The sequence below is a fragment of the Ranitomeya imitator genome, chromosome 2 (assembly GCF_032444005.1).
Source record: "Ranitomeya imitator isolate aRanImi1 chromosome 2, aRanImi1.pri, whole genome shotgun sequence".
NCBI lineage: Eukaryota > Metazoa > Chordata > Amphibia > Anura > Dendrobatidae > Ranitomeya > Ranitomeya imitator.
In genome coordinates this window covers 259,966,629-259,987,079 of record NC_091283.1, presented here as the reverse complement: position 1 = coordinate 259,987,079, position 20,451 = coordinate 259,966,629, and the positions used below count along the sequence as shown (strand labels likewise).

Sequence of the window (20,451 nt, the reverse complement as noted above, 5' to 3'; positions counted from 1 at the left end):
TCGTAAGTTTATAAGCCACTCCAGTGTCAAGAATAGATAGTATGTGACAATACAGTATATACCGCTCAGGGAACACTTAAATTTCAGAGATAATCTCCATATTCATACTAAATAATGGCACAGATCTTCCAGACATTATGATTGCACATCCGTAGTCTTTATAACGATATTGCACTCATTCCTTGACAGACCGCAGCATGGCCATTAGTTAGAAGCTGCTATTGATCTTTGGAGCAGGTAAGTTTTCACTGAGTGGTACATATTGGGCCGTCTGAAAACGGTGTTACAATACCAAACTAGGGCAGTCCCTATAGGAGAAAAACACAAGAATTATACTATATTGTCACATACTATCTATTCCTGACACTGGAGTGGCTTATAAACTTACGAAGTATATAGTTTGAGGTCTGGGATCTGCCAATATGTGGCTGGATTTCTGACTGTTTCGGATAACATGATACATGATTTTAGTTTCGTCTAGTCTCGCTTGAATATAGGTCAATATTAAATAGTCTCCTGTTGAGTCGCCTTTGGTGTGGACAATGAAACCCGTAGAAATGAAAGGCATGGAGAGTGAGTGTGTATATGTCACCTCACCCTATATACTGAACTGTGGGGTACATGTTTTTTCTATTAGTCACCTACTGACTAACCTTCAGGGGGTAAAAAATGGGTATAGTTTTAATTTGGAATTAATAAAGTTTAGTTTTATCCTTTTTTTCAGCAAACATGAGGAATGACAAGAGACAACCCATTTAAGAAGATTCAATTTTGGTTAAAACTATTCCAAAATTATGAACATAAAAAAGGCTTCTCTCCTATGTGACGTCTCTGATGTTTATTAACAGATGATTTCCAAGTAAAATATTTCCCACGTTAAGAAAATGAAAAAGACTTCTCCCCTGTGTGACTGCTCTGATGTCTAACAAGAAGCGCTTTCCATTTAAAACATTTCCCACATTCTGAACAGGAAAAAGGCTTCTCCCCTGTGTGAGTTCTATGGTGATTAACCAAATCTGTTTTCTGGGTAAAACATTTCCCACATTCTGAACATGAAAAAGGCTGCTCCCCTGAGTGGGTTCTTTGGTGTCTAACAAGATTCTCTTTGACGGTAAAACATTTCCCACATTATGAACAGGAAAACGGCTTATCTCCTGTGTGAGTCCTATGGTGATAAATCAAAGCTGTTTTCTGGGTAAAACATTTCCCACATTCTGAACATGAAAAAGGTTTCTCCCCTGAGTGGGTTCTTTGGTGTCTAACAAGACTCTCTTTGACGGTAAAACATTTCCCACATTCTGAACAGGAAAAAGGCTTATCTCCTGTGTGAGTCCTATGGTGATAAACCAAAGCTGTTTTCTGGGTAAAACATTTCCCACATTCTGGACAGGAAAAAGGCTTCTCCCCTGTGTGGGTTCTTTGGTGTCTAACAAGATTTTGTTTGAGGGTAAAACATTTCCCACATTCTGAACAGGAAAAAGGCTTCTTCCCTGTGTGAGTTATTTTGTGTCTAACAAGATGATCTTTGAGGGTAAAACATTTCCCACATGCTGAACAGGAAAAAGGCTTATCTCCTGTGTGAGTCCTATGGTGATAAACCAAAGCTGTTTTCTGGGTAAAACATTTCCCACATTCTGAACATGAAAAGGGCTTCTCCCCTGAGTGGGTTCTTTGGTGTCTAACAAGACTCTCTTTGACGGTAAAACATTTCCCACATTCTGAACAGGAAAAAGGCTTATCTCCTGTGTGAGTCCTATGGTGATAAACCAAAGCTGTTTTCTGGATAAAACATTTCCCACATTCTGGACAGGAAAAAGGCTTCTCCCCTGTGTGGGTTCTTTGGTGTCTAACAGGATTTTGTTTGAGGGTGAAACATTTCCCACATTCTGAACAGGAGAAAGGCTTCTTCCCTGTGTGAGTTCCATGGTGATTAACCAAATCTGATTTCTGTTTAAAACATTTCCCACATTCTGAACAGGAAAAATGCTTTTCCCCTGTGTGAGTTATTTTGTGTCTAACAAGATTATCTTTGAGGGTAAAACATTTCCCACATGCTGAACAGGAAAAAAGCTTCCCTCCTGTGTGGGTTCTATGGTGATTAACCAAATCTGATTTCTGGTTAAAACATTTTCCACATTCTGAACATGAAAATGACTTCTTTGCTTTAGGAGCAGTTTGTTTTTTAATGCCTCTTTTGTGACTTTGATTTTCTTTAGTAGTCAGTAATGAATCAGAAGATGGGACCTGTTTCATAGGATCAGATGACAGATCTTTGCTGTGAATGGATGATGATATATCTGGAGTAATGGCATTCACTTCAGTTGTGTCTTGTAGGATCTCAAGATCATCAGATTTAAAAATTGAAGATGTCAGCAGTCCCTCTGATCTCCTGGTACAGTCATCTAAGATAAAAAAACAATTATTATTTTCTACAAACTTTTAGAATTTTCTAGAACATTCTCTGACTGTTCAATAGTAGTCATACAAGTATAAAAGCACAGGTGACTCGAACCAACATTTCAGTTTATGTTATTGCTGAGTAAAGGTACCTTCACACTCAGCGACACTGCAGCGATACCGACAACGATGTCAATCGCTGCAGCGTCGCTGTTTGGTCGCTGGAGAGCTGTCACACAGACAGCTCTCCAGCGACCAACGATGCCGGTAACCAGGGTAAATATCGGGTTACTAAGCGCAGGGCCGCGCTTAGTAACCCGATGTTTACCCTGGTTACCATCGTAAAAGTAAAAAAAACAAACACTACATACTTACCTTCAGCTGTCTGTCCCCGGCGCTCTGCTTTCCTGCACTGATTGTGAGCACAGCGGCCGGAAACCAGAGCGGTGACGTCACCGCTCTGCTTTCCGGCTGACCGGCGCTCACAGTCAGTGCAGGAAGCAGAGCGCCGGGGACAGACAGCGGAAGGTAAGTATGTAGTGTTTGTTTTTTTTACTTTTACTATGTTAACCAGGGTAAACATCGGGTTACTAAGCGCGGCCCTGCACTTAGTAACCCGATGTTTACCCTGGTTACCAGTGAAGACATCGCTGAATCGGCGTCACACACGCCGATTCAGCGATGTCTGCAGGGAGTCCAGCGACGAAATAAAGTCCTGGACTTTCTGCAGCGACCAACGATCTCCCAGCAGTGGCCTGATCGTTGGTCGCTGTCACACTGAACGATATCGCTAGCCAGGACGCTGCAACGTCACGGATCGCTAGGGATATCGTTCAGTGTGAAGGTACCTTAAGAGAATAACAAATTGTAGATAAAGAGCAATTTCTGTTTTTAGCTGGAATCAAGAGGTTGATTGCACCCAGCAGATGCATTTTGCTACGTGTGTGGACAATTTATAAAGACAAGAGCGAGAAAGTATTCCATGAAAGCACGTCGTATGATATGCGAGGCCTAAAAGGCATATTTCAGCATGCATGTAGCGCATCAAGACAAGTCCTGGGTACCTCATTTCACATGCGAATATTGGAAGAAAACTCTTGAAGGTACGGTGAACAATTGCAGCTCATTTAGATGGCAGTGCTTTATTTTTGTAGAATTTCAATGATTTAGATCTAGTACAGTTTAAGGAGTTGCAATTGACAACATTTTCACATATGTCAATGCACAATAGTAAAATATGTATTAAGTAATGTGTAAAATGTAATGCCTTTAAATTTATATGATTAATTATATCTGCTATGTTACAGGTTGGTACAAGGGATAAAAGAGAGCCACAAAGTTTGCTAACCCGCAAATTTGGCGGCAACCGACCGACCACTCAAGCAATTGTTACTTCTGCATGGTGGATCCTGCCAAACGGAGCACAGGCAAGAGTGCACCTCAAATTGTTTATCCAGACATTCCTTCTTTCATTGCCCCAGTACCACACTGCCACGAGATGACTGTTCCAACTCCCCCAGAGAGGGATCAACCATCTTCAGGAAAAAGCAGCAAGTCGGACAGTGAGGAAGGTATTGGTGATCAAGATTACGTTTTCACAGATGCGGTTGAGGAGAGAAGGCCATACTTTCCTAACTAGAAAGATGTCAACAATCTAATCAGAGACCTTCGTCTTACCAAGTCTAATGCTGAGCTTCTGACATCCAGGCTCAAGCAGTGGAACTTGTTGGATGAAAATGTGCAAGCCACAGATCAAAGAAAGTGTCACCAAATATTTTCCAACTTCTGTTGAGAAGATGGGTTGTGCTTCTGCAACAATGTGGCCGGTCGTTTTGAGGCTATAGGTATCACCTGTAACCCGAGTGAATGGCACCTATTCATAGACAGTTCAAACCACAGCCTGAAAGCCGTGCTGCTTCACAACGGAAACTACCTGTCTCTCTCTCTGGCTCACTCTTTGTATCTCAAAAAGGACTACACCAGTGTCAAGATGTTGCGGAGAGCCTTGAAGTATGATGACTATAGATGGGAGGTCATCGGAGACTTCAAAATGGTGTCATTCCTGATGGGCCTTCAAGGCGGTTTCACAAAATTTCCTTTGTCTCAGGGAGAGCTGTGACACTAAGGCACATTATCACAGAAAGGACTGGCCACAGCAGACCGAGTTCTCTGTGGGGAAGAGTAACGTGAAGTGGGAGCCGCTGATAGAACCTGAAGGTGCTGATTAGGGTTGAGCGACTTTTAGTTTTTTAGGGTCGAGTCGGGTTTCATGAAACCCGACTATCTCGAAAGTCGAGTCGAGTGAAACCGGCCGATTATCACGTAAAGTCGGGGTCGGGATCGACCGAAACACAAAACCCAATGCAAGTCAATAGGGAAGCATAGTCGGCAGTGAGTGGAGGCCAGGAAAACACCTACAGTGCCCATTTTAATGGCCAAAACATCCATTCTTGGTACTGAAGCTTGTCAATCTTAATTTACCTTATAATAATAGTTAAGTATTGGACATTGGGGGTAATTTAGCAAAATTTGTGGGGGGTATGGCTGGGTCAAGTATTTAGTGGGCCCAGAAAACGTGGACCACGTCACGGCAGTGGAGCAGGGAGAGGTAAGTATTTCAACTTTGCAAGTGCTGTGATCCAGAGCAAGCATCGGGGGCCCACTCGTTCGCATTGCCACTGGCACAGGGCCCCTCAAAGTACGGCGGTGTGTTTAGACGGCGGGGGCGCCTCCCACCCGCAGCGACACTTTTGCGTACTATGAGGGGCCCTGTGCCAGTGGCAATGCGAACGAGTGGGCCCCCCCCACCTGATTAAGGAACCTGCACTTTCATCTGCACCTTCCTATTTGTCCCCGTGTAAGGTGGTATAGTATGCGGGAAGTGGAACCTCACTTTCAGCAGGGTCAGAATCTGGCTGTGTAGCGTGCAAGGGGAATGTAGCGGTCTGGGTCAATGTACCAGCAGTGTCATCTAGCACTGGCTGGGCAATGGGCAGGATGAGGAGGAAACACACATATAGGCCCAAATAATAAAGTGGGCTAAATGCATTTCAAAATTGGTAACAGGACTAACCAGGTGGCATTGCTTTGTTCAGTCGAGGACAACTGTAATGAGAGGCTGACACAGAGAGTAGGCCCAAATCAGTAAATAGTCTAAATGCAGTTCAAAATTGGCAACAGTAGTAAACAGGTGGCAAAGCTTTGTTCAGTGGAGGAGAACAGCAAGGAGCGGCAGACACCGTTAGTAGGCCCCAACCCAACTAGTAGACCAAATGCAGTTGTTCCATTTAACAACTATTTAACAAGAGCCTGAAGATAGAAGCTCAGGAAAGGCAACCAGGAGAACACCTTGGAGCGGCAGACACTGTTAGTAGGCCCCAACCAAACTAGTAGCCCCACTGCAGTTTTAAAATTCCGATAGGCTGAAAACCTTATAATTGCAGGTTATTTTTTTTTAAAGAGGACAGCTGTATTGAGTGGTGCAGCCAGACACTGCTAGTAGGCCTTACACCACAAAGTTGGCTCGACGCAGGTTTAAAAAAGGTTACATGGGTACACGGTCTGCATTGGTGCGCTCAGTGGAGGACAATTGGAAGGATGGACCGCAGACAGACTTAGTAGGCCTAAAATAAAAAAAAAAATAGGCTCAAAGCACCTTTGATTATGTGGCAGGGGTACACAGGCAGCATTGGTGTGGTCAGCGGAGGACAATTGGAAGGAGTGTCTGACACAGTTAGTACTCCCAAAAAATAAATAGATGTTACTATCTCGTAAAAACAACAGAACCCAAAAAAAAAGGGTGGCATACTTAGGTACAGGGGTGGGCTCCTCTGCTGAGTTTCAGACATAGTAATTTGGCGCTAAGTATTTACTGGTGTCAATATAGGACACTGACCCTGACTATTTTAACTAGCATCATACATGTCAACAAATTGGTATTGTCAGTGCCAGGCATTGAAGGATGTCCGCGCATAGACTAAACATTGGTGGAGCTGTGAGAGATAATTTTGCAAGTGGTAGAGCACTGTTTGAGCTGGGGGGGAAACTCTCTTGTGGCCCGCGGTACAGACCCAGGTCGCCTCATGTTACAACGGTGTGTCTGACGTTGGGTGCGCGCCACCACCGCCAGAGACACTTTATTGTACTATGAGGGACCCAGTTGCAGTGCCGTTGACCAAAAGCGGGCACACTCACCTCTTCAGACAAACGGCACTCTCACGGGTGCTTGCGCCAAGTGGCGAGCCCACGGCCCCGTGGGGGGAGTTAGCCCATTTAGGGAGGTGTAAACCTGTTGTATGCTGGACAAACAGCTGCTGCAAATTAAGAGATTGGAACAGTCAGTAAGACCCGTCCACAAGCAAGACCTTTTTATAGTAAAGCTAGGTGTCAGCCGGGAAAGGTGGGGCCAAATAATTTGAAATCCATGAGTGGTTCATTTTAATGAAGGTTAGATCATCAACATTTTGGGTAGCCAGACGAGTCCTTTTTTCGGTCAATATTGAACCAGCAGTACTGAATACTCTTTCTGATAGCACACTAGCTGATGGGCAAGCAAGCTCCTGCAAAGCATATTCTGCCAATTCAGGCCAGGTGTCTATTTTGGATGCCCAGTAATCAAATGAGAATGACGGTTGAGGGAGAACATCGATAAGGGATGAAAAGTAGTTAGGAGACAACATTTGTCCAGTATGGTTACTGTCACTTTGCATTGATGCTGCAGTACCTGTCCTGTCTACGGTCATTGCGAAATCACTCCACAATCTGGTCAAAAAACCCCTCTGTCCAATGCCATTTCTGATTTGTGCACCTCTAACACCTCTGCCCTGTTGCCCCCTGCAGCTCGTGTGAGAACCATCACATCAGCGCTGTGTGCTGGGAATGCCTGAATCAAACGGTCTACAAGAGTTGCTTTTTGGTTGCTAATATTTGTTCTAGGTTCTCATGTGGCATGATATTTTGCAATTTGCGAGGATCAAGGAGGTAGGCCAACCAGTAATCGTCATCGGTCATCATTTTAATAATGCGTGGGTCCCTTTTGAGGATCCGTAAGGCATAATCCGCCATGTGGACCAAAGTTCCAGTTGTCAATTGTGCGCTTGTGCTGGGTTGAGGGGCAGTTTCTGGCAAATCTACGTCACTTGTCTCCCTCAAAAAGCCTGAACCCGGCCTTGCAACGCCACCAGTTTCTATTGGCCCCAGAGAAGCTTCCTCATTCAAAAAATACTCATCCCCATCATCCTCCTCGTCCTCCTCCTCTTCGCCAGCTACCTCGTCCTGTAGACTGCCCTGACCAGACAATGGCTGACTGTCATCAAGGCTTCCCTCTTCCTCGGCTGCAGACGCCTGCTCCTTTATGTGCGTCAAACTTTGCATCAGCAGATGCATTAGGGGGATGCTCATGCTTATTATGGCGTTGTCTGCACTAACCAGCCGTATGCATTCCTCAAAACACTGAAGGACTTGACACAGGTCTTGTACCTTCGACCACTGCACACCTGACAACTAGGGTTGAGCGAAACGGGTTGGCCATTTTCAGAAGTCGCCGACTTTTGGCAAAGTTGGGTTTCATGAAACCCGACCCGACCCCTGTGTGGGGTCGGCCATGAGTTCGGCGATCTTCTGAATCTGGTATCGGAATTCCAATACCGAGTTCCGATATGTTTGCAATATCGGAAATCGGTATCGGAATCCATATTTAAGTGTAAAATAAAGAATTAAAATAAAAAATATTGCTATACTAATAGGAATATTCTCACCCTCGGACGCGCCCTGCTTCTTTCTGGCAGCCTTCCTTCCTAAGAATCAGCGCTTGAATGACCTTCGGTGACGTCGCAGCTTGTGATTGGTCGCGTGAGCAGTCACATGGGCGGTCGCGCGACCAATGACAAGCCGCGACGTCATCTAAGGTCCTTCACGCGCTGATTCTAAGGAAGGAAGGCTGCCGGTTAGTACCAGGGCGCGTCAGAGGGTGAGTATAGCAATATTTTTATTTTAATTCTTTATTTTACACTTAAATATGGATCCCAGGGCCTGAAGGAGAGTTTCCTCTCCTTCAGACCCTGGGAACTATTAGAAACCCAATGCATTGCATTGGGTTTCGTGTTTCGGCCGACCCCAACCCCGACTTTTCTATAGGATCGGCCGATTTCACTCGACCCGACTTTTGAGAAAGTCGGGTTTCGTGAAACCCGACCCGATCCTATAAAAGTAAAAGTCGCTCAACCCTACTGACAACTCCATTTCTACCACCCAACTGCCTGCTCGTGTATGTGTATCCTCCCACAAATAGATAACAGCACGCCTCTGTTCGCACAGTCTCTGAAGCATGTGCAGTGTGGAGTTCCACCTTGTTGCAACTTCGATGATTGGCGATGCTGTGGAAGGTTCAAAGACCGCTGATGGTTCTGTATACGGCTTTAGTGCACGGGCGAACGGCGGATATGCGAGCAAAGTCTGCGCACTTTGAGGAGCAGGTAGGTTAACCCCGGATAACTATTCAGGAAGCACTGCACCACCAGGTTTAAGGTGTGAGTCAGACAAGGAATGTGTTTCAGCTGTGAAAGGGCTATGGCAGCCATAAAATTCCTTCCGTTATCACTCACTACCTTGCCTGCCTCAAGATGTACAGTGCCCAGCCAGGACTGAGTTTCTTTCTGCAAGAACTCGGACAGAACTTCCGCGGTGTGTCTGTTGTCGCCCAAACACTTCATTGCCAATACAGCCTGCTGACGCTTGCCACTAGCTGTCCCATAATGGGACACCTCGTGTGCAACAGTGGCAGCTGCGGATGGAGTGTTCGTGCGACTGCGGTCTGTGGACGAGCTCTCGCTTCTGCAAAAGGACAAGGAGGAGGAGGAGGGGGGCGAACGCCCACAGCCAACTGTTTCCTAGACCGTGTGCTAGGCAGAACTGTCTCAATATTGCTGTCCCCTGTGGAACCTGCATCCACCACATTAACCCAGTGTGCCGTGATGGACACGTAACGTCCCTGGCCATGCCTGCTGGTCCATGCATCTGTTGTCAGGTGCACCTTTGTACTCACAGATTGTCTGAGTGCATGGACAATGCGGTCTTTTACATGCTGGTGGAGAGCTGGGATGGCTTTTCTCGAAAAGAAGTGTCGACTGGGTAGCTCGTAGCGTGGTACAGCGTAGTCCATCAGGGCTTTGAAAGCTTCGCTTTCAACTAACCAGTAGGGCATTATCTCTAACAAGATTAGTCTAGCAATGTGGTCGTTCAAACCCTGTGTACGCGGATGCGAGGATGAGTACTTCCTTTTCCTAACGAGAGTCTCATGTAGGCTGAGCTGGACTGGAGAGCTGCAGATCGTAGAACTAGCGGGGGTGCCGGTGGACATGGCTGACTGAGAGAGGGTTGGAGATGGTATTCTTGCTGGTGCCCTACATGCAGTGTTTCCTACCACGAACTTGGTGATTCCCTGACTGCTTTGGCCTGGCGACGAAATCTGCACATTTACTGCAGGTGGTGCGGGAAATGGTGAGCTTACAGTGAGGGAAGGGATGTAGCGTTGCGGACTAGCTTCATTGGCTGAGGATGCTACAACCTTAAGGGACATTTGGTAGTTAGTCCAGGCTTGCAAATGCATGGTGCTTAAATGTCTACGCATGGAACTTGTATTTAGACTTTTAAGATTCTGACCTCTGCTTAAGGTAGTTGAACATTTTTGACAGATGACTTTGCGCTGATCATTTGGATGTTGTTTAAAAAATGCCAGACTGCACTCTTTCTACTATCGGATACCTTTTCAGGCATTGCAGACTGAGCTTCTTTAACCGGATGGCCACGCTGTCCTACAACTGGTTTTGGCTTTGCCACGCTTTTTTGGCCAGATACGGGCCTGGCAGATGGAACCTGTTGCGATGTTTATGCCTGCTGCGGCTCCTCCTCCTCCGCTTCAGAGCTACTGCCGCCTGCACCCTGTTCCCCCAATGGCTGCCTATCGGGGTCAACAACTGGGTCATCTATGACCTCCTCTTCTATCTCGTGCGCAACTTCGTCAGTGCACCGTGTAAGCCAGTGGTATAGCGTTCATGACGGGGCACCATAGTCTCATCAGGGTCAGATTCTTGATCAGTACACTGCGAAGGCAATGTTCTGGTCTGAGTCAAAGGAACAGCATAGTAATCTGGTTGTGGCTGTGCATCTGTGCACTCCATGTCCGATTCAACTTGTAATGGGCATGGCCTGTTAACTATTTCACTTTCTAACCCAGGAACAGTATGTGTAAAGATCTCCATGGAGTAACTCGTTGTGTCACCTGACGCATCCTTCTCTGTTGCTCTTGGTGAAGAAGACAAGGAAGCGACTTGTCCCTGACCGTGAACATCCACTAACGACGCGCTGCTTTTACATTTAGCAGTTTCAGAAGAGGAGGCCAAATAGCTAGAGGCAGAGTCAGCAAGGAAAGCCAAAACTTGTTCTTGCTGCTCCGGCTTTGAAAGCGGTTTTCCTACTCCCAGAAAAGGGAGCGTTCAAGGCCTTGTGTAGCCAGACGATGACGGTGGCTGAACAACTCGAGACTTAGGTGCTATATTGCTTTTCCCACGACCACCTGATGCTCCACCACCACTACCATCATTACCAGCTGGCAATGACCGCCCACGGCCATGACCTCTTCCACCAGACTTCCTCATTGTTTGAAAAACGTAACCAAACTAACGGTATTGCTTACTCTAAAACCAGTTACAAGGTGAACTCAAACTTCTGTTGGATTTATATATCCCTTTATAGGTGGGTGAGACTGCAGGGAAAATCAGGCCCAATGTATAACAGTACACAGCTTCAGTGGCAGACAGATATGCCACTAACAGGACTGACGCAGATGCACACACTACCAATAAAAATCTCCCCCTTTTTATTTTTTCAGGGAGAATATTGAAAAAATGTGGCCCACTCTTATACAATAAAATGTTCTGTGGCACAAAATGAGAGACAGGTGGCACACACTGTACTGGCACTGAGGCAGAAATGCCAATCTTAATCTCCCACTATTTTTTTTTTATTTATGGGAGAATTGTCAAAAAATCTGACGCAGTGTTACACACTAGGTTTTATGTGGCACAAAATGAGAGATGGCCCACACTGGACTGGCACTGAGGCAGAAATGCCAATCTTAATCTCCCACTATTTTTTTTTTATTTATGGGAGAATTGTCAAAAAATCAGGCCTGCTGTTAGACTCTATGTTTTCTGTGCCAGAAAATGAGACACAGATGCCACACACAGGACTGCAACTGATACAGATTTGCCAATTTTAATCTGCACCCTTTTTTTTCTCTTCAGGGAGACTAGTGAATAAATCTGGGCCACTGTATTAGAGTATATTTTCTGTGGCAGAAAGTGTCTTGAAGAGATATAACGAAAAAAAAGGGACTGTACTACAATTACTATCTCCCTGCAGTAATCTCAGCAAAGTATGGCAGGCAGCAATAACAAGGAGTGGACTGCTGCACAAAAAAGTCAAAAGTGTGGACAAACAAGATAGCTGTGCAGAAAGGAAGGAGCAACAGGATTTGTGCTTTGAAAAAAGCAGTTGGTTTGCACAGCGGCGTACAAACAGCAATGCAGCTATCAGGGAGCCTTCTAGGGCAGCCCAATGAGCTACAGCGCTGAGGAAAAAAAAATGTTGCCTCCACTGTCCCTGCAAACAAAAGGTGGTGTTGGACAGTGGAAATCGCTACAACACAAGCGGTTTGGGGGTTAATGTACCCTGCCTAACGCTATCCCTGCTTCTGACGAAGCGGCAGCAACCTCTCCCTATGCTCAGATCAGCAGCAGTAAGATGGAGGTCGGCGGGAACGCCCCTTTATAGCCCCTGTGACGCCGCAGAAAGCAAGTCAATCACTGTAATGACCTTCTCTAAGATGGTGGGGACTGAGACCCATGTCATCGGGGGCGTGGCCTAACTGCATGAGAGGAAAGACGTGCTGAAAGTGAGCTCCTGAGGATCTCGGGACAAAGAGGAGACTCAGGACTCCCACAAAGGAATAAAGATCCCCAAGATATCCCCTAATAACTCCTGCCCACCGCAGGAGTGAAGAGGCGATCAGAAAAGACCAAGTGTGTGCCTCCAGACTGAGCGCTTGAAGGGAGGAAGAGACGGGAGAAGACAGGCGCCATTTTGGAAACCTGAGGAGCTGCTCCCAGCGCAGAGGTCGGGCAGGAAAACCAGACAACAAAGGTACCTGCGGCGATTCAGACCCAGACGCAGCTCCCGCCCTGCCTGCCCCGACCACCCCCCGGTGCGCTGGGTGATTCTCCGGCAATACGCTCGGATCCGCGAAGCTGAATGGAGCCTCTGAGACAGGCCGCATCGCCGCTCAGGCATCTCCGGGTCACTGCCTACCGCGATGGGTCGGGAGGTGCGTTCGCCCACACTCCTATATACCACCAGGAGCCCCAGACCGGTAAGGCAGACCCGGGCGGGAGATCCCTCTGTCCCAGACCCGGCGCCATCTTGAATGCCTGGCACACACTGCAGCCCAGATCCAAACGGCGCGCATTAGGCACACACGCCTGCAAAAGGCGATCAGTCTCTGTTCTACTGGACTAAATAGATCGCACCTGGCTACCCCTTAATCCTGAAAAATAAGGGAGCTAGATCTGAGTACCTCACTACCATCTGAGGTGGATCAGCCCAGGGTTCAGCTCTCTCGTGCAGACTGTTTATTAAACTCTCCTCAGACAACAAGATCTGCGCTGCCCTCTACTTAACAGCATCTGGGGAAGACCTTAAGATCCCACACTCAGTATAAAAACAGGCAACTACTTACATAGCCTCTTTCTTTCTTCAATAAAGAAGCAGCCATGCCCTGCTGATCTTGACAACTTGCTAGCAGGGGGAGAAAATAGTTAATTATCTCAATATTAAGCATCATTAAAGCCATGGGGAAAACTGGAACTAAGACCCCAAAAGGATCTTCTAAGACTTCTAAATCTATCACCCAAGCCGACCTAGGCAATTTTTTGAAAAAGCAAAAGGTGTATCCAGATCATAACAAGCCAGCAAGCATTATTGATTCCCAGATGGAAGAAGATACGGACTCAGATCTCGAGAGTGACTCAGATAGAGGTAGCACCATAAAAGAGAAACTGGTGACCCGTTCTTTCATCAAAAGGATCCTATCACAAGGTATGGAGCCCATAAGTAGAGAGTTGGCAGAGATAAAACAGGACCTGACACAGCAGGGCCACAGAATTGAAACAATTGAAAACTTCCAGACTACATTGACACAGCAATCCAATAATTTGCTCAGCTGTCTCAGTGAGCATGAAAGCCAGATCCACACAATCCACTCCACCCTAGAAGACCACGAGAATCGCGAGAGACGAAACAACATTCGTATTAAAGGTCTTCCTGAATCGGTGGCATTTGATGCGTTAACAAAAGCTTCGAATGAAATCTTTAACAAATTATTACTGGAAGACGACCCACATGATATTGAGATTATAAGAGCCCACAGATCTCTTCGTCCCAAACCCAAACAAGGGGATCCTCCGCGTGATGTGCTATGCCGCTTCCTTGATTACAGAACAAAGGACTTGATCCTGCGCAGAGCACGGGAGGTGCAAGAAGTTAAATATGAAGATTCCCAAATAAAACTCTTTCAAGACTTATCTGCCACAACTCTTAAAAAACGCAGACTCTTAAAACCATTCACTGAGGCCCTAACCCAAAAAGGCCATCGGTTTCGCTGGCTGTTTCCATTCGGAATCTTTATCACTGCAGGTGACAGAAAAATCCAAGTTAGAACATCTTCTGATGTCAAAGAGGTGTGCAGATCTCTGGACATACCCTTGGAGACTTACCCCGACCTAGAGCCTTTCCACACAGCTTCACAGCAACTTCCCCTGATAAACCCAACTCCGTGGCAACAGGCTGGAACCCCAAAGTCTCAGAGACAAAAGAAGAAATCCACTAAATCCCCGGCCTCAAAAGGGGTTGAAGAAGAAATAGGATGAAGGGACCTCCCCCCTCTTGTTCTTTTTTGTTTGTTCCAGACTTGCTTAGATGATCCTCTAGAAGGATGTTATTCCCCATGACTTGCGCCACCCTGGAATACTCCCCAGGACTGCATGTTAATATATATTAAGCCTATCTCTCTCCCTTTACTTTTTCATTGCAGTATCTGGGGCCAACATGAGGCGCTGATTGCATTAGAATAATCTACCCCGAGCTGGCATAAATGCTGTGTAAAGTTACAATCATTACCTGTTTTTGTTTTTTACCTAATATGCTTCTTACAAAATTGAACTTAACACTCTTTTTCTATACCCTCTTATCTTACCCCTTCTCCCCTCCCCTTCCATCCGTATTCCCCATTGCATCATGGTTCTCCCAGATTATCCGAAGACACCTAGACAACGACCTCAAATCCTCTTCCAAATCCCGCCTAATGGCTGCGCAGGATAAGGTAATTACATTTGCCTCACTCAATGTAAATGGCCTTAACTCACCAATACCTAGGCGACACACACTAGATAATCTCAAAAAGCAGAAAGCTGATATCTTATTGATCCAAGAATCCCACTTTAAACCTGATAAACTCCCCAATTTTGAAAACAATTATTATGACACATGTTTTCACGCCACTACAACACAAGCGGGCTCAAGGGGAGTATCAGTGGCAATAGCTAGGGGAATACCCTTTCAACCACACAAAACTTTGGAAGACCCTAATGGTCGCTATGTACTGGTCACAGGCCTTTTGGCTGGAAACCTGATAACTATATGTAATCTCTATGCCCCAAACAAGAAGCATCTGAAATGGATTCTGAGAACACTTAAAAAGATTGACGAATTCAGGGAGGGAACCCTTATCATAGGGGGTGACTTGAATATTGCACTGGAACCCCTTTTGGACTCCACAGCTAGGAGAAGTGCGATCTCTCTTAAGGATCTCACTAGAATCAAAACCCAGCTTGGGTCTATGCAGATGTTAGACGTTTGGAGATACCTAAATCCGACTGAACGAGATTACTCCTATTACTCCCACGGAACCTACCACCGCTTAGACTATATATTTATTCCCAAACGGCTCCTTCCCAATGCCCGAAATGCCAGCATTCTTCCTAACATACACTCGGATCACTCCATAGTCACATTACAGATAACACTAGCGAAACCCTTTAACATTAACAGAACATGGCAATTAAACGAATCAATATTAGCTTATCCAGAAATATGTGCGCGCATTACAAAAGCTATCACACATTATTTTGAACTCAATGACACTGGAGAACTGTCGACCCCAGTAATATGGGAAGCTCATAAGTCAGTTATTAGAGGGGAGCTAATTTCAATCACTTCATTCTTAAACAAAAAGAGACAACAGGAAATTACAGAGCTATACAACGAAATATTTATACTGGAAAAGCAACACAAAAAACAAACAAATGCTCAGGTGATGTCTACGTTGACGTTAAAAAGACAGAAACTGAAAGACATACTAAATAAAAAATTAGCAAAATGGTACGCCGCATGGCAAACTAGGATGTTCGTACACGGAGACAAGGCCTCTAAATTTATGCTATCAAGAAAAAAACATCGACAGGCACGCACATACATACATGCAATAAAAAAAATCCAACGGACAACACACCCATGATTATTCACAAATAGAAACAGAATTTCTAGACTATTACAAAAAACTATACAATCTTCGCCCAACAGAGTCAGGTTCAGATAACTTAAAGAGAAGATACGATATAAGAGCCTTCCTGTCTCGTCTAAACCTACCCCACCTGACAGAATCCCAGCAACATTTGCTGACTAGACCCTTCGGGTTGGAGGAGCTCCGGTCCACTCTGTCGAGGAGCCAGTCTGGGAGGGCACCTGGACCGGATGGTCTTCCGGTGACTTATTATAAATCCTTCTCCTCTGTTCTCCTCCCTCATTTATTAAGAATGTGTAATGATATACAGAGTGGTGACTGTTTCCCCACTCAAGCGCTAGAAGCAAGAATTTCACTAATCTATAAAGAAGGTAAAGACCAAATGTTATGCAGTAGCTACAGGCCGATATCACTATTAAACGTTGACCTGAAGCTATTAGCCAGTATGTGGGCCCACAGAATAGGCGAGTTCTTGCCGACACTAATCTCCTTGAGCCAAACAGGTTTTGTGGGGGGAAGGGAGGGGAAGGACAACACGCATAAAATATTACATCTTATGCACTATGCAAAAATGAATAAACTCCCTTTGGTTCTCCTGGGGACAGATGCAGAGAAAGCCTTCGACAGAGTGGACTGGACCTACCTTGAAGAGACAATGAGAGGCTTTGGTTTCCTGATCTAAATGATTTCCGCTATCATGAAGATGTATAGAGACCCAACAGCACAGCTGACAATGGAACCATTACTAGCTGCTATCCAACAATGCCAAGAAATAGAAGGCATCAAAATCAGGGAAACACATCACAAAACAGCGGCCTTCGCTGATGATTTATTGATCACGATGACTAAGCCTCTCAGAAGCTTCCCAGCTCTTTTGAAGATATTAGATATCTTCGGAGATATGTCAAATTTCAAAGTAAACATGTCTAAGTCGGAGGCGTTAGATCTAAATATCCCCCAAAATATCCTTAAAAAAGCGAAAAATCTTTACCCATTTGCATGGCCCAAACATTATATTACCTATTTGGGAATCAAAATAAGTAGAACAGATAAAGAACTTTTGGAGTCCAACTACTTTTCACTGCTTAAACAAACAACTGCAACCATTCGATCCTGGAGAGACCCTTTCATCTCTTGGACAGGGAGGAAAAACCTAATAAAGAGTCTGATACTTCCCAAATTCACGTATATATTTCAAACACTACCCATACACGTTCCAACCACCTACCTAACTAAAGTTAACTCCTTATTTTCTAAATACATCTGGAAGAGTACAATACCTCGCATAGCATTCCGCACGCTGACACTACCTAGAGGTATGGGGTTATGGGGGCCCCTGATGTAAAGAAATATTATTATGCAGCAGTGCTGTCAAGATCAGTAAACCTAATCAGACAAACACAGGGAAGCCTGGCAATAGCCATAGAGAAAGAGACCTCACCTTTCCCTCTCCGACCATACTTGCTGACTCGCGGGGGAGCCCACCCTCTCCCCTATCACCCTAATCCACTCACCCATACACTAATAAAAATATGGTCAAAAACGCATAACATTCTTATACCCCCTTCGTCACCGCTATTAACCCTCTCTGATATTGTAACCCATACAATTGAGAACCGAGCTAAAAATATCCCAATAGACCAGTTGATGGCTGAGGGATCGCTACGATCTCTGGCAGAATTGCGTGAAAAACCAGGTTTAGCAAATTTCAATTTTTTACAATACTCATCTCTCAAAGATACATTGAAAAGAACACAATACTACTCAGACATTGCACGTAATCCTACCCCATTCGAAACTTTATGCGCCAAAGCTTCTAGACCCACAAAGGTCCTCTCCACAATCTATCAAACACTATTGACAGATGAATTAAGCCTCAAGAGAGCCTACGTTTTAAGGTGGGAAAAAGATCTAGGGTGTACTTTCACGCAAGCACAAGTGTCCCACATCTACAAAAACTCCCATGGTCCTACAAGTTGTGTTAAAACCCAGGAAAATTCTTATAAGATAGTGTCCAGATGGTATATCACTCAAACGCAGCTCCGGGCCTGGCGAGTGAGCCCACACGCTAATTGCTGGAGATGCGAATCAGGGGAAGGCGACTTCTTACACCTTTGGTGGTCATGCCCGGGAATTCGTGGTTTCTGGACAATGACAGAACAATTGATAAAAGACATCACAGGGAAAAAGGTACAATTAACACCAGAATTGGCGCTTCTGAACTTTCCTGCGTGGCCCAAATATGTGTGGCTCTCCATTTTAGCTCAAAATATTCTAGCTGCAGCTAAATTGTTAATTCCCACATGCTGGAAAACCACGAATATCCCGACGCATCATCAATGGTGAAGAAAATAGACCAACTATATCGCATGGCTGAATTGGTAAACCACTCACAAACTAAATTTAAAGGAATTTGGCTCCCTTGGATCTCGCTTAGGTCGTCCGCCAAGCTAGACACTGTTGAAGATTAATCAATCTGGGAAGTATACTCATGGTGCCACCCCTCCACCCCCTCACCCCCCTCAATCTCCCGCCTTTTTCTTATCCCTCCATCCTTCCTCCTACCTCCCACTTTCCTCTTTCCCTCTATCTTTCTTTTTTTGTTCTTTGTTATATTAAACTTTAAGGAGTTTCTGTATTATCCGCATTACTTGACAGACTTTATGATGTTTTCTCAACACTTTCATCCAGTTAATGACTCTATTGGAGAAGGAGCCCTATTTCCTGTTTAAGCGTTAAAAAGAGTCTGTTACTTTAACCACTTGTTGTACTACAAATGTTTTTGATTCCTTATCTGTCTATATTTCATTTCAATAAAAAGATCATTGAAAAGAAAAAGAGACCCATGTCATCACGCTGCCCACACTCTGCGTCCACCTTCATTGGCTGAGAAATGGCGCTGAACGCGTCATAGAGACGCGACTTTGGCGCGAAGGTCGCGTACCGCATGGCCGACCCCACACAGGGATCGGGTCAGGTTTCATGAAACCCGACTTTGCCAAAAGTCGGCGACTTATGAAAATGACCGATCCGTTTCACTCAACCCTAGTGCTGATGCCACCATTGCATATCAAGATAGGCCTCATAAAGCAATTTGTCATGGCTCTTGACAAGGAGTCAGAAGCTTTCAAGTACCTCTAAGGTCTCTTTCCAAAGCTGTCGGAGGCAAAGGTCAAGGCTGTTATCTTCGTCGAACAGCAAATCAAGAAGATCATAGAATGTGACGAGTTCGGCAAGCTGCTGAACAGGATGGAGAAAATGGCTTGGAACAGTTTCATTACAGTGGATCATGGCTTCCGGGAAATCACAAGGCTGAAAACTATGTGCAGTTGGTTCAGACGCTCAAAGAATTATGCCATAATGGGATGCAGAATGTCTCTCCAAGTGCATATCCTTGATGATCATATTGACAAGTTCAAGGAGAACAAGAGAACTCTGAGGAGCAAGGCGAGCGCTTTCATCAAGATATATTGGACTTTAAACTTCATTACCAAGGACAGTATACCGAAAACATGACAGGGAACGACATTTGGGGGCTTGTTCAGGAAAGTGATTTGCAGTATACTTGCAAATCTAGAACACCTACAGTACAGACCAAAAGTTTGGACACACCTCTCATTTAAAGATTTTTTTGTATTTTCATGACTACGAACATTGTAAATTCACACTGAAGGAAACAAAACTATGAATTAACACATGTGGAATTATATACTAAACAAAAAAGTGTGAAACAACTGAAAATATGTCATATTCTAGGTTCTTCAAAGTAGCCACCTTTTGCTTTGATGACTTCTTTGCACACTCTTGGAATTCTCTTGATGAGCTTCAAGAGGTAGTCACTGGAAATGGTCTTCCAACAATCTTGAAGGAGTTCCCAGAGATGCTTAGCATTTGTTGGCCCTTTTGCCTTCACTCTGTGGTCCAGCTCACCCCAAATCATCTCGATTGGGTTCAGGTCTGGTGATTGTGGAGGCCAGGTCATCTAGCGTAGCACCCCATCACTCTCCTTCTTGGTCAAATAGCCTTTACACAGCTTGGAGGTGTGTTTGAGGTCATTGTCCTGTTGAAAAATAAATGATGGTCCAACTAAACACAAACCGGATGGAATAGCATGCCGCTGCAAGATGCTGTAGTAGCCATGCAGGTTCAGTATGCCTTCAATTTTGAATAAATCCCCACAGTGTGACCAGCAAAGCATCCCCACACCATCACACCTCCTCCTCCATGCTTCACGGTGGGAACCAGGCATGTAGAGTCCATCCGTTCACCTTTTCTGCGTCGCACAAAGACACGGTGGTTGGAACGAGAGATCTCAAATTTGGACTCATCAGACCAAAGCACAGATTTCCACTGGTCTAATGTCCATTCCTTGTGTTCTTTAGCCCAAGCAAGTCTCTTTTGCTTGTTGCCTGTCCTTAGCA

The 20,451-nt window shown here is 45.2% G+C and overlaps 1 protein-coding gene across 1 annotated transcript in view; it reads right to left on the bottom strand.

Moving 5' to 3' along the window:
• Positions 1-673: 673 nt before the first annotated feature.
• Positions 674-20,451, bottom strand: part of LOC138662992 (oocyte zinc finger protein XlCOF22-like) — a 66,772-nt gene continuing 46,994 nt past the window's right edge. The window contains exon 7 of the mRNA XM_069749025.1: positions 674-2,402. Coding sequence (XP_069605126.1) covers positions 1,129-2,402 — 1,274 coding nt within the window. The 3' untranslated portion in view covers positions 674-1,128. The remainder of the gene's footprint in view (positions 2,403-20,451) is intronic.